Source organism: Haemorhous mexicanus, chromosome 6, assembly GCF_027477595.1.
Source record: "Haemorhous mexicanus isolate bHaeMex1 chromosome 6, bHaeMex1.pri, whole genome shotgun sequence".
In the NCBI taxonomy this organism is placed as follows: domain Eukaryota; kingdom Metazoa; phylum Chordata; class Aves; order Passeriformes; family Fringillidae; genus Haemorhous; species Haemorhous mexicanus.
In genome coordinates, this window is record NC_082346.1 from 53896825 (window position 1) to 53911466 (window position 14642).

General features: G+C 44.1%; 1 protein-coding gene across 3 annotated transcripts in view; it reads left to right on the forward strand.

Moving 5' to 3' along the window:
• The window catches only part of HHIPL1 (HHIP like 1), a 20272-nt gene continuing 5630 nt past the window's right edge, over nt 1-14642 (forward strand). For 2 of the 3 annotated variants that reach the window (XR_009487028.1, XM_059850302.1), the window contains exons 1-7: nt 1-271; nt 4906-5552; nt 7830-7973; nt 8130-8458; nt 10666-10792; nt 11098-11243; nt 14061-14142. Coding sequence is in view for 2 of the 3 variants with exons in the window: in XM_059850302.1 (XP_059706285.1) it covers nt 5-271; nt 4906-5552; nt 7830-7973; nt 8130-8458; nt 10666-10792; nt 11098-11243; nt 14061-14142 (1742 nt within the window). In the remaining variant the exon portion in view is untranslated. Of the gene's footprint in view, nt 272-322; nt 820-4905; nt 5553-7829; nt 7974-8129; nt 8459-10665; nt 10793-11097; nt 11244-14060; nt 14143-14642 lie in introns of those variants that run through there. The other variant, XM_059850303.1, reaches the window with a different exon arrangement.

Sequence of the window (14642 nt, forward strand, 5' to 3'; positions counted from 1 at the left end):
AGCCATGCGGGGCCCGCGGGCGGCCCTGGCGCTGCTGCTGGCGGCGGCGCTCGCCCCGCGGCCGGCGCGGCCGCACCCGCAGTGCCTGGACTTCAAGCCGCCGTTCCGGCCGCCGCGGGGCCTCGCCTTCTGCCGCCGCTACGCCGAGTTCGGCTGCTGCGACCCGAGCCGCGACCGCGCCCTGCTCCAGCGCTTCTACCGCCTCAGCGCCCGCCTCGACGAGCGCACCTATGCCGCCTGCGCCGGGCACCTGCAGGAGCTGCTGTGCCAGGTGAGACCTCCGGGAGCCCCTGCTGCACTGGGGGGATCCCGCCGCGCAGAGCTCGGCCACACAGGGCCGGTCAGCCCCTGCACGGAGCTCTGTGTAGGCATGGATGCTCCTGCCCCATCGCAGTGCTGTGGCCCGTGTATGTTCATCGACTCATGCAGGGCTGCATCGAGCCCACTTGTGGATGCATTGGCCCAGAGAGGGGTGCATTGATCCCATGCATGGATTGATCCGATGAACTGGTCCAGGCACAGGAACCTTGGACAGTCCAGGGGAGTGTGAGCCATGACTTTAATTCCCAAGCCCAGACTGGAATAACCACCCACAGGTGCATCAGCCATGGCATTAGCACCTGGGCACAGGCACGGGTACATCAGCCAACACATCAGTGCATCAGGGATAGCGCAGCAGCCGAGGCATGTGCTCCCAGGCACTGGAAGGAGTGACTGTCCATCATCAAGTATCCCAGTGGACTTTTTGTTCTTTGGCAGTTGTCTAAAAGAGGAGTGGGGATGTTGCTCTTCTTTAGTTTAGGAGCAGCAGTCTCTGAGGTAGGTAAGTGGGCAGTTACAGTTTGCACACTCTCCTCACCCTCCCAGGGTTAGGATACCAGATCTGGTGAAGAAACCCACAGGGCACTTGCCTGCACAAATCTTGCTCCTTGTTATGACCAGCTGATGGGGTCAGGTGCTTTTTTTGTATTAAGTTACAGCTCTTTTAGCATGTGCCAGCTGCTAATGGTCCTGGTGATGGGTGCAGAGCAATGCTTGTAGATGTGGCCGTCCTGCACAAGGGGGAATTTCCACTCAGAACTGATGTTCTGGGGCCAGATATGATAATAGGATGATCACAGTCTGCACAGAGCAAAGTGTCTCACCCTATCATCAGTGGAGGCCTCACACGTATGAAAATGCCCCTGGGACAGAGCAGTGGCAGCTCAGCACTGTGCAAGTGTAAACCTTGAATTAATTCAGACAGTAGAGTCTTGTCTGTTGTGCTCAGATGGGCTCAAAATGGCTTTTCAGAAATCCTGCTCTTAGCATTTTGCCAGTACCTCTTGGGTTCCTTAAAGCATGAAGAGAAAGACAACACTTTTCCTCACCAGGATCTAGAGAATTGACTTCTGTTTCATCATGGAAGCAAAAAACATTTGAATATATTTCTGCAACAAGCAGTGCCTAAGAGTCCATTCACAGACAGGACACCAGTTAACAATGTGTGCTAAGCACTCGTGCTTCTGGAAGTGATAACTAAGTCTCCTGTGTTTGTCAGAAAGCCAGCCATTGAAAATGTCTTCAGAATCAGAGAAATATTTCAGTGTGGGAACAATGATTCACTGAAATGTTCTGATGAGCTCAGTGCATCACCAGCCCAGATGTGGCTACACACCACTGCCTCTGGCTGCACAAGCATGTCACGGAAGTTCAGTCATTGCAAACACTCTAGAAACATTCTGCTTCAATTCATTCACTGTATATACAACTTTTATCCTAGACCTGAATTCCCTGTGACTTACTTGGCACACTTCTGTCTATTTCTGCTCACAATTCATGATTTCTCTCAATGTGATCAAATTATTTTGACAAGTGTCTCAGTTTGTACTTGTGGATTCCTGCCTTTTCCTGAATTCACTGAATATTAGAACAGTTTTATTTGGAAAGGACCTAGTCCAACCTCCCCTGCAATGAGCAGGGACAGCCTCAACTACATCAGGTTGCTCAACCTGTCCTTGAATATTTCCAGGGATAAGGCTGCTATCACCTCTCTTGGCAACCTGTTATAGTATTTCCACCCTCGTTGTAAACAACTTCTTTCTTAAATCTGATCTATGTTGACCCTTCTTCAGTTTAAAGCCATTACCTCTTGTCCTATCACTACACTGCCTTGTAAAATGTCCCTCTCCAGTTCTCCTGTGGAAGGTGCCATAAGGTTACCTTGGAGCCTTCTCTTCTCCACCAAACTGCAAGAGCAGATGCCTCACTCTGCTTCTCAGGGAACAGCTTGCTTAAAGGCTTGAGTTTCCAGATGGAGGTGGTCAAGGAATGTCAGGGATAATGTGGAAGTTAAATGCTTTTCTGAGGAGTCCTGTTGCTTCCTCCAGGCTGATAGCAGCAGTAAATAAGACATTGTGTGATGTGGGTGTTCCATCAGATTCAGACTGTTGGAATTCCCCAGATAAGGAGCTGCCACTGAATTCCTGGAACAGACAGGATGCATTTGGTTAGCCTGTCTTAATGTGACTTGTTTTGTTTTCTGATGAGTTATTTTCATAGTACAAACTTGTTCCAGCCCTACTGAAGTAACTAACCAGTAGTTTCCTCGGTCTTTGGAGCCCATCGTAGTTTAAAATTAATGAACAAACAGCGTCATTCGGAAATTACAATTTAGATCTAATATTGATTCTGGGCTCTGACTACGGGTAAAGCTTCTTGGTATTTTGAGTTATGTGAACATGACAGGATGATGTGAAGGGTAAAGGACCACAACATTTGCTTCCGAAGCAGAGAAATTCAGCAAAAGGCATGAGGCTCCATCTCTTCCAGAATAAAATTTGGAAAATATTTCACATGTCTTGAAAATACCCTAGGACATGCTTAGGTACTTTCAGGCTAGTGATAGATCTCTGAATTTCACTGCCAGTGTAATGCTGCTGTAATTAGCTGTATGCCACCAGGAATGTTGTCAGGAGGGAAGAAGTTGCCCACAACTTCTATTCAGAGCACCTGAGGCTGTGGTGAACAGCCTGAAATAGCAGAAACAGGGAATCCTTGTCTCTAGGCTATTTTTAATTCTGTCACTGAAGCCAGGGCATTGCTTTGTAATGCATAAGATTACTGCTTGCTTTGAAAGAGGCTTTCACAGAATGAGGTACACCTGAGTACTCAAGTGAGCCTCCTTTCTCTGAATGGGAAACCTCCATAGGCAACACCAGATTGAGCTCCCAGCCAGCCCTTCCATCAAATTCCCTTTCTATCTCATTTCAATTTGTTTTCTAAGGCAATTTTTTCAGTCATTACAACTGAATTGACAAATGCTCTGTCTCTTTCTGTCCCTGGCACACCTCGTGTAACCAAGCCAAGTGTGTTACCCAATCTGCCTGTGTAATTTCAGTGTTTTGTTTCACAAGCAATCTTCTTTTTACCACATTAATTGCTGCTCATTTGGAAGCTTAATAACCTTCATTTTGCAATGAATGGCTTGACATTCCAGGAGGAAAGCTTATTGTACACTAATGATCTGTTATATGGCCTCTCAGTTTATTATGGTATGTAATGGAAAATAAAATAAAAATTAAATACTGTGTATGCTTATCAGCTAATTTAAACAGTTCAGAATCTCAGATGTTATATCCTTTCAGCTATTGAATAGAGTTGTAATCTGCATTAAGAAATATCTCCCTATAGATCTAGAAACAGCTCCCTATTATTTTTTTAATTAAGCTGGTTTTGCTTAGTAAAAGAAGAAGCAATGCCTGATAAGAATTAAAGAATACAGAATTTATTAAAGTAGTGGTTTCTCTTCTGACTTTTGTTGCCTCAGGTATTTATTGAAATATAACTTTGAAAATAATTGAGCTTCCACAGAGTCATGTTGCCTTATTTGAAGAGCACTTTTGAGGTGATTGTTGGGAAGATGCATTATAACTGGAAAATATTGTGTTTATTACAAGCAAAAACCCTTGCAAAACAGAACTGAGTCACTTTGGTCAGTTTGTAATTTACAGGCAGTTTTACTGAATTGCAGCTTTTTCATGAGGAAAATGTGTCTGTTGGAATTTTCATCATGGAGATGACAATTAGCTGTGTGAACTTGATCCAGTCCTTAAGCAGATTTCCAAGGCTTCACCTTCCGTAAACAAGGGTTGAGCTGCAGCTGCTGCCAGGACCTTGCCTGGATTATGGCCATTTTGTGTCACTGTCTGAAATCCTGTAACCTCAGCATCCCTCGCAGAAACTTGGTGACCCGTGTCATGATCATGAGATGCCTTTCCCCACTCCTGGCTGGGGATATAAACTATCTATAGGCAAAGGTCCACCAGCAAAGGCAGCTGGACCCAAGCAAGGATGGTGTCCTCCCCTCCTCCTCCACTTTCATGTCCCACTCCTTCCAAGCTGTAAATCACATCCATGTTTGAGGTCCATGCCTGGATTATCAGAAGATGAGTTATGAATGTCCCAGGCTTTGGCCCTGATGGCCTTTCCCATTCTATCATCAGTGTGCAGGGCCTGAATCTTCTCAGCTAATTCTTCGGTTTCACTTTTGCTCTGTGATTAATCTTATTATTTCATAGGTAAAGTCTGAGCATCCAAGGAAGAAAAGTCTATTTTTCCCTAGTACAGTCTGCTAGGGTGATGTAGCAACATAGGCGTCATTGCAGGGTTTTTTTTAAAGTTCTGTGGTTAGAATAAATGAGTAACAGCTTGAGGAAGTCAGCTTTCACCAGGAACACTGAAGATAATTTCCATGAGTGCCGAGACAAACCCCCTCTCTAAGATCTTTCCCTCTGTTAACGTATCTTCAGAATAAACCACAACATATCTTGTCATTAAGATGAAATATCTCCAATTAGTATCACTGCTCAGCTGTTTCAAATCTGGTCCAATAAATGACTTGAAGCTTTTTCTCCCTCCCTCTAGGAATGCTCTCCATATGCAGCTCACTTGTATGACGCTGAAGACCCCTCCACCCCCGTGCGGACGATCCCAGGACTGTGCCAGGACTACTGCAGGCAGCTGTGGCACAGCTGCCGCTCCATTTTCCGCGCTCTCTCTGCAGACCCAGAGCTAACTGCTCTGGAAAACAACATGGCAAAGTTCTGCCGCTACCTGTCCCTGGAGGACACCGACTACTGCTTCCCACACCTGCTGGCCAACCAGAACCTGAACCAGAACCTGGGGCTGGTGACGGCCGACGCGGAGGGCTGTCTGCAGCTCTGCCTGGTGGAGGTGGCCAACGGGCTGCGCAACCCCGTGGCCATGGTGCACGCCAACGACGGCACCCACCGGTTCTTCATCGCAGAGCAGGTCGGCCTGGTGTGGACCTACCTCCCCGACGGATCCAGGCTCGAAAAGCCATTTCTGAACATCAGCCAAGCTGTGCTTACCTCGCCTTGGGAAGGAGATGAGAGAGGGTTTCTGTGCATTGTCTTCCATCCTAAATTCAAATTTAATGGTAAAGTGTATGTCTACTACTCAGTTGAAGTTCATTATGAAGAGAGAATCCGAATCAGTGAGTTCAGAATTTCTCCTACTGATATGAATGCCTTGGACCATGGTTCTGAAAGGTATTGTACACACGTTAGTTTTAAGATCTTAGAGGGCCACTTGTGCATTTTTAAAGACCATTAATGAATGAGACTTAATTAGCTTCATGTTTTTGCATTCCAGAGTTAGTCCAAGTCCATGTCTAGTGTATTGAAGTGCAAAAGCTGTCTGTCCTCCATGGATGAACTGCAAGTGTGCAGGGGTAAAACATGTACAGTTCTCAGTTCTGGCATGTCAGAGGATTTAACTAAACATGGATTAAACTTTATTTATAGTTACTGTTTTGGGGTTATTGTTGGGTGGGACTTTGAAGTTTGTCTGTTTTGTACTTTTGTGATTACCCTTTAAAATAGACTTCTGCAAAGAATGAGTGAAATTCATTCCAAAGCCAAAGGTTTCCAAAATTAGTATAAACAAACTAAGTGATACCAGACCAAAGATAGATTTGGTCCCATGTTTCTTTATCTGAACAACAACTCAACCCTTTGATATTACACATTTAATATCAAATTAAAAAAAACCACAAGTCACCATACTATTACAGAGTGCATTTTAATTGGAAAAGTCATTTGTTTGAGTCTGGTCTTGAAGTTGTTCCACACTAATATGCAGAGATGATGAGACACTTGTTTGTGGAATCAGGCTCAGAGATTTATAGCCTGTTGCAGAACTGTGTTATAGAACAGCTGTTTTAAGAGACCCTTGGATATAAGTAATTCAAAGATATTTTTTTCTTCATTATTTGGATTTTATTAGGGGCTTTCCAAACACCCAGCTGTGGATGATTCTAGCTCAGAAATGCACATAGCCTAATGATACAGAGAGGATACTGGTTTATAAAGCAATTACAGCAATCCAGTGTAAGCAGCACTGTAGATGACAGGTAAGGGGAATCACAACATGGCACTCAGGAAAGCAAATCAGAAACCTGCAGATATCAACAGCCCATGAACTGTCTTGCTTAAGAATCCTCAGGCTCTATGTTTGTAACAATTTCTGTGCTTACTTAGCTTATGGTTAGTACAGCAAAAGCTTAAGAAAACAAAGTTGTGGTCCTTTTGTGCTTGTGTAGGCTCAGGGCCCGCTGACTTCATCCTGAGCTGCTGCCCAAGAGGGAGCTCAGGCTGACATGTGGTGTGCACTGCCTTGGCTCAAATGCATGTGTCTGTTTATCCTCAGATGTTTCTCAATGAATTTTGGTTTTTTCCACCTTCTTTGGGAAGCTGAGGAAGATTCACCTTTGTGTCCATACAGGATCCTCCCTCACTCCTTTGTCAGCTGGAACCTGTGCACTCTTGCATAGTTACCTTATCACAGAGGTGCTGAGATTTAACAGGAGGTGACACCAACTCCATAGCTGGGTTCCTTCCCACAACTCACAATAACTATCAATGTTTCAGAATGGAAAAAACTGTCTAAAAATGAGGTGGTGTAACTAGGTGTTATAATTTGCCTTAGTAGCTATTAAGATGCACTGCCAGCATGAAATCTGGACTCTTTTAGAAGCTGGAAATAATAAACTTCTGTTGTTATACTTGGGAACCTCCACTGCATGTATTTGTGGCTTTACCATTCTATAAAATTATAGTTTATGCATTTTCCCCTTTCATGCTATGGAAGGGATACCAGGAGCATAAAATAAACAGATGAAATAGAGAGTTTGGGGTTAAAATTAAAGTAAATTTTGTTGGTACTTCTTTAAATAACTTTTGGGAAAGTCAGTTTGTTGGTGGGGCTGCTTTTAACTGCTCTTTAAACTCATAAGGTCCTGAGTGTGTAATTATCATTTAAGGATTCTTCTCTCTTTAAGAATATAACTATTCCTTAATGTTTGAGAAGTTTTATGTTCACCTTGAAAGCGCCTGGCAGGACTGTGCCAAAAGCTGTACAGATGTACAGATGGACTGGAGTCCTTTCTCTTACAATTTCCAATTGATTATAAGCTCAGATGCCTTTTCTTTAATAAATTCTAAAGAAAAATAAAAAAGATTAACAAGGAGGAAGAAGGAATCAGAGGAAAAGTTTAAGCAATTAAAAGTATATTTTGTCATGTGATTTCCCAGACTTTCCATATTACACAATTTGGTGTCTCTTTAATCTGGAAAATATCTTGAAACTATTTAAGGTTAGAAAATTAGCTATGCCCAAGAAAAATTCCGTAACATGGATATGGAGGAATTTCTATCAAAACCAATCTGTAGCTTCCATCTGTGAAGAACTACATTGTCATGACGTTGCTTTGCCCTTTGCATAGTGCTTGTGCAGTAGGAAATTGCTTTCTCCCTGTTTTCACTTAGGATAATCCTTGAAATAGAAGAACCTGCTTCCAACCATAACGGAGGAGAGCTGCTCTTCGGAGATGATGAGTATCTCTACATCTTCACTGGAGATGGAGGCATGGCTGGGGATCCTTTTGGCACATTTGGAAATGCTCAGAACAAGTAAGAGTGGATCCATCCCTGTGGCAGCTCCAGGGTGTGGGAAATCAATGCCACGAAACCTCAGACTTTCCAACCCCACTCCCACCCCCTGGCTCTGATTTTCTGCCAAGGTCTAGCCTTATTTCTTTACCTTTTTCATTTCTTCTCCCAATGCAGATCAGCCCTGCTGGGCAAAGTGCTGCGGATCGATGTGAACAACAACGACCGCGGGCCCCTGTACCGCATTCCCCCTGACAACCCCTTCGTCAGCGACCCCGCGGCGCGCCCCGAGGTCTACGCCTACGGAGTGAGGAACATGTGGCGCTGCTCCTTCGACAGGGGGGACCCTCACACCAAGGAGGGGAAGGGGCGGCTCTTCTGCGGAGATGTGGGGCAGAATAAATACGAAGAAGTCGACATCGTGGAGAAGGGGAAAAACTACGGCTGGAGGGCGAGGGAAGGGTTCAGCTGTTACGATAAGAAGCTTTGCACCAATTCTTCCTTGGGTAAATAGATGTGCTCTCGTTTTTGTGATATTCACATTCTCTGAACAGAGAGAGGCATAATTTTCTCTCCCAGGATTTTTCCTGGGGAAGGCAGTGAGAAGCACAGAGGGAGAAGAGAAAACAATTCTTATCTCTGCTTGCTGCTCCTGTTGTTGGCACGTGTAGAATGTGTTATGGAGATTGTTTACCAAGAGTGATTTGTTAATTGGACACCAGTGATGGTTGTTTAGATTGATTGGCCAGTTGAGTCAAAGCTGTGTTGTGACTGTCGGGAGACAGTCACAGGTTTTTCTTTAGTATCTCTTTAGTATAGTTATAATATAGTATTAGTGTAATATAATATAGCTTAATAAAGCATTTGTTCAGCCTTCTGAAATCATGGAGTCAGAGCACATTATTCCCTACATTGGGGTCACCCTGAATTGATCTGTTTTTTAATTCCTGCCTTCAAAGCCTGGCTGCTTGGTGGCAAACACACCTTTTTGAGATGTAAACCTCTGCTGTCCCTCTAGAAGGGGACTGGCTTGGGCATAAATACTGAAAGTACAAATGTTACCATTTCTGAGTTAGGAGGAAAGTGAAACATGCTAGCTATTGTTTTTCTAGGTGATTGGTGTTGTTAGTGAAATTATTTAGTGATTCTGTGGTTTAGAGGGACAATTTCATCTTTGCCACATAAAATAAGCTTTTGTGCAGAAGCAAGAAGAATTTAGAGTTGTATTTTTCTCCATAACTCACCCTTATTTTAAAAAAACAGAGAAAAGCATTGACTGATCAACCCTTATGCATGCTGCCTGCTCTGCAGGTAACTGAATGTATGATGTATTTTCATTTATTTTAGCTATGCCACAAAGGAAAACCTCATTTTATTTTCATTACTTTAAACTGTTCAAAACTGGATTGAGAGTGTTTGCTGGCTGGCTAAATTCCAGTGAGCATGTCAAGTCAGAACATATTGAATTGCAGGGGCTGATGTGGACCATGTCTTGTGCTGGAACCTCTTCTCAGAGATTCAGGGGGCAGTGGAGTGGGCTGGCACTGATTTGCATTAGCTGAGATTCTGATTCTTTTCTCTTCCATGTGCTGTGTGTTGTTGTTTAATTTTCCTCCTAATATTAACTCAGTTTCAATTCCTTCCTTTTATTAGCTTTGCTATAAGTACGAGTGATTAACTATTTTTTTATAAAAATGTCAAGAGCAGGGAGCAGATTTTTTGCGCTCCCTTTGCTGAAGCAGTTGTCAGAGAGCTCATTTATTGCTCTCCTGTGTGACAGTACCCACATGAGCATTCATGGCAGACACTTTACTGAGGTCTCCAGGGATTCAGAGCAATTTTTGATGACTTTAGAGACCCTTTGTTAGAGCAGTGAAATGTCACAGCCCCTTTAGAATGATAAGTACAGCTGAAGTGTGGAAAACACCTGCTTTAGAGGAAATTCCCCTGGTGCAAATTCCTTGCTGGCAGAGCTGCTGGGTTTGCTACTTGCAGCATCTGCTACATGGGCAGGGAGGAAGGCTGTGAGGATGAGGAGGAAAGGGTACCATGAGGTACCTGTGAGCCAGGAGTTTCAAAAGAAAGGGGAGGAAGCATCTAATGGAGACCCTCAAAATCAGGACATCTCTCTCCATTTTACATTTGTCTTATGTTTTAACTTATATTTCACAATGAATATGCCAGTACTGCATCATTCATGCCTCTGCCATCCCATAAATATTTGATGGCCCTTTCAAGTTGCTTCTCCATCTCAGAGGAACAGAAGCTATTTGTGCTGACATCTGACATATCTTTTCATCAGTGCCTGCAGTCTGGAGTCACCCATCTCTTTTTTCCCTTTTACCACCTAGACAAAGCTGCATTGGGCAAACATTTCCTGCATGGGTGCAGTGGCTCTAGGAGTAACCTGTGAATTTGCAGCTAAACCAGACAAGCTCTGTAGAAAGGTGCCAGATGTGGCACTAACAGAGATGGATTGTAGTGGGAGGAGAAGGGCTCAGGAGAATGCTGAGGTGTCTTGGTGACGGCCGGGGCAATCAAATGTGATTCTGAAAAGGTGAAAATCAAACTAAATATATCTCCATTGGCAATTCATTTAAATATGAGATGCACCATGGAACCTGATTGTGCTCTGCCAGTCTCAGAACAATCTAGATAAAGAGATATTCTGCAGCATATGCAAAACAAGTCACAGATCTTTTCTGCCCTACAGATGATGTGCTTCCAATTTATGCATATCCACACAAAATGGGGAAATCTGTTACAGGAGGCTACGTCTACCGAGGTTGTGAGTCTCCAAACCTGAATGGCCTGTACATATTTGGTGATTTTATGAGTGGGTAAGTAAACACTTAGGGCACTCACTAAGTTGTATCCCCAGCCAAAATCCCCCTCAAAACGGCCTGATAGCCCTTCAACCCTCCCCTCTTGTTTTTTTCATGGGCTTGTGTTGCCCTTGAAGACAAGGAGTTGCAGGGTGTATCATACATTTGGGTTAATATTCAACAATCTTTTACTCTCAGAGAAAGTTCAGTTCCTATTGCAGCTAGTGTGGGTAGGAAGCATTAAATATCCTTTCAGGTGTCCATGCTAACATTCATAAATCATTTGGGTCAGGTTGCAGAAGTGCTCTCTTGCCTTGCAGACGCCTGATGTCTTTGAAGGAGGATCATGCTACTGGAGAGTGGCAGTACAGTGAAATCTGCATGGGGACAGGACAAACATGCATGTTCCCTGGGCTTATCAATAACTACTATCAATACATCATCTCCTTTGCTGAAGATGAAGCAGGTAATCTTTTGTGTCACACTGAATGGCATGTTTCTGAATAGAACACCAGAGAAGGGATCAGAGAGGGCAGCAGGTCGTGGAGAGGCACAGCACGAGTCTCTAAAATGCCAGATTCCCAGCATCTCCCAAACACCAAACCAAAGCTACAATGCTAATTTTGAGGTCTGAGTGCCATGCAGTGCCTGCATTGGGAGATGGAGAGTCAGTTGCCTTTGAACTGAGTCTGATGTGCTGGATGTGCTGCTGCCCTTCCCTCTGGAGAATAGGGAGCAGAGGGGGGCAAGTAGAATAAAAAAACTTAGAAAAGAAACCTCATTCCTCACGGTGCCATGCCATGGGGAATGCAGGCCTGAGAAGGTGATACCCAAGGGAGAGCAAGTCTATCCTCTTGTCTAGTCGAGAAGGCTGTGGGCATTATTAATGGATGCAGGGAAGCAGATGTCAAGAACAGCAGTTATGTGTCTGCTCACCCTGGGCTGGGGTATTTGCACCTCTCAAGATGAAGCAGAACAAAAGCCTGTGTCATGTCTTGCATGAGGCATCAGCAAAAGAGTCTTTAAGTCTATATTTTATTAGTGCCAGCTGGGATTTTGCCTTGCATGGGACTGAAGGATACCATCTCAGTAGAGCTTTGCTGTGTTTTCATGACTGCAGACATTTTGCTTTCTGGAAGGGAGCTGCTGCTGTGATTTGAAGAGGATGAAATAAAGAGTCCTGGGGTGCAAGCTGGTGGTGTCTCCCACTGTTTGTACAAGCATTGCAGAATGTGCAGCCCATGCAGCCCTTGGCAAGGGGCAGGCAGAGGATGTGTGTGTGCTTCATGTGTGACCCAGCAATGCAGGAGTTGTGCTCTGCCCTGCTCCAGGGAGGTCTTGGCTCGTGATCACAAGCACCTGCTTCCAGAATGCCCCAGCTTTTAAACATCTGTTTTTTCCTGCAGATTATGTCAAGTTTGGATGTTGCTCAAATCATATAAATGCAAATTTTGTCTTGTGAATGCAAATCCTCCAAGTGAAGTATTAGCTTGAAAGTTTGACTTTTTTTTTAGAGTTAAATTCAATTTTCTTTAATGGTTAATATTCATGGAATTTACAGCTATTTCACAGTGCTGTAGTGAGAAGGATATCTTAACCTAAGATCAAATAACTTAGTTCAAATCAGCTTTGTGCCAAGTGCAATATCAAGCTGTTGATTGCAGCCCTTGCTCGTGTGCTCCTTGCACATGAGGATGGTCTCCCTCATCCTGTGCTTGTCAACAGAGTCTGGACAAAACAGGGGTGAAAAGCTGCCACCCTTTTGCCCTACACTGTGCTTTGCATAAGTATGATAGAGCTGAGTGGAGATTTGGGCTGCAGTCTTTTTTCAGAGGGAGTTAATTGCCTTGTGGTTGCTTTATAGTAATGGAAAGAAATCTGTTGATAATAGTGTGGTGAGGTTGCTTTATCTGCTGTGAACAGTCTTTTCTTCCACCTTTTTTGTGTACTAGGAATCTCATTTTTTACAAGTTTGCCACGCAGTTTATTTTAACAGGGTTTTCTTCACAGAAGCATTTAAGTTTTGGAGTTGTTGCTCTGATGGATGTTAATCTACCTGCTGCAGTGGGTGTGTAAATGTTGTGGGGAGATCTCTGTTTTTGGCTTAGCCATTATAAAGCCATCAGCCCTATCCCTGGCCAGCAGAACATGTCAGAGACACCCAGGCACCATGTCTGTGGGTCACATGTGTGTGCTTCATGGCCTGAGCATCCAAACTCCTGCCTGATAACTTCCAGGAAAGAGGGGCAGGATGTAAAACACACATCACCACAAAACTCAGTGCCAGCTGTTTCCCATCCCCGTTTGGACCAAAGCTGCCTCTGGCCTGTCATTAATGAAGTTGACCAGAAAAATGAAGCCACCAGCCAGGGGTAGACAAAGGTTTCTGCCCTGGGATTATCTGGAGGAGCTCAGCCCAGGGCAGCACAGGAGAGCAGGTAGGAGAATGGAGACTCAGCCTCAGCTGCCACCAACTGCCTACACATTCCTTTGGTCACACTGACCTCTCTGTTCCTTCCCCTCTTCCCTCTGGATTACCCATAGAACACCCAAAAAAGTCTGCCTTATTCAGCAAGCGTCTTACTTCTTTTTCTATTTTCGCTCTTTTTTCCTTTTTTTAATATTGCAAATATATTTTTTTTCTCTCTGATCCTTTTTGTTCCACTTCTCAAGAACTTGAGCTCTAAAAATAGTGCCAGAAGGAGTGTATATCCCAGTCTCCCCTGCACAACAGGAGAAGAAGGATAGAAATGCAGTTAAGAGAAAATAAGTCAAATAAATGGTGATGGACATCGTTTGGTTGAAGGTTGAGCCCTGCACATGTGACCTGACAGAGCTGTGATGAATCAAACCTGTTTTGTCTGAGATATGTCTCACTCTGTGAGTGTGCTAGAGAAAGCAAAGGCAAAATCTTGTTCTCCTGTAATTCACCCCAAAGGAGTGCTTCATCCAAATGAGCAAAAGACAGTGAACTTGCTTAATTTCCTTTTCTTTAATTTCAACAAAAGTAATTCAGGGTTTACCTGTTTTACATTAGAGAAGTCAAAGGACATGGATCATAATGAGATGACAAGGAAGGTCTGGGCAGGTGAACCTGCAGTGGAAATTTGTCCAAATAGTAATTAATGACAGTTTGTAAAAGCTGCCACTCACTAAGAGTATTTTATGCCAATGGACTGCAGATGAGCTCTCAGACCCGTGATGCAGAGTTAATGCCTTTGTGCTGTAAGGGACAGAAACTCCATGGACAGTTTTCACAGTGTGTCTGGTTTTTTTTTACCAGGGGAATTGTACTTCCTATCTACTGGTGTACCAAGTGCCACAGCTCCCAGTGGAGTGGTGTACAAAGTGGTGGACACCTCCAGGTATGAGATGTTCTTGTTGCAAGGCCTGGTGATGGTGCAGTGAGTCTGGTGTGGATGTGATGAGTCACGTTGGCTGACTAATTAACTCTTCTCCCATGCTGGGCCCTTCTGGGGAATTCAATCAAGGAACATCTGGAGCAACGCATTGTGGGTCTGCTTTGTCACTGCAGTCGTGGGGGTCTACATGCCTGGTGCCAAACTTTTATGGGGCTTGTTGGTGTTATGTGGGTTTGGAGATTTCCTGAATGCTAAAGTATTTTATGGGTGACTTGTCTTTCTTTGGCAAAGTTTCTCTAGATTTCTGCCCCAAAGGAGGCACTTTTTCTCAAGGTGTTTTTTCTGAGTTTCTGTCCATCCTTTTTTCATTTCCCACAAGAGCCCTGTTCCCCCAGACTACAGCAGCCAAAGGTGGACCAGCATGACCTGCAGTGCTTTCTTGGGCAAACCAGACATGAAAAGCTAAAAGTACATTCTTCTTAGTGTTTCAAAAAGCAATATGG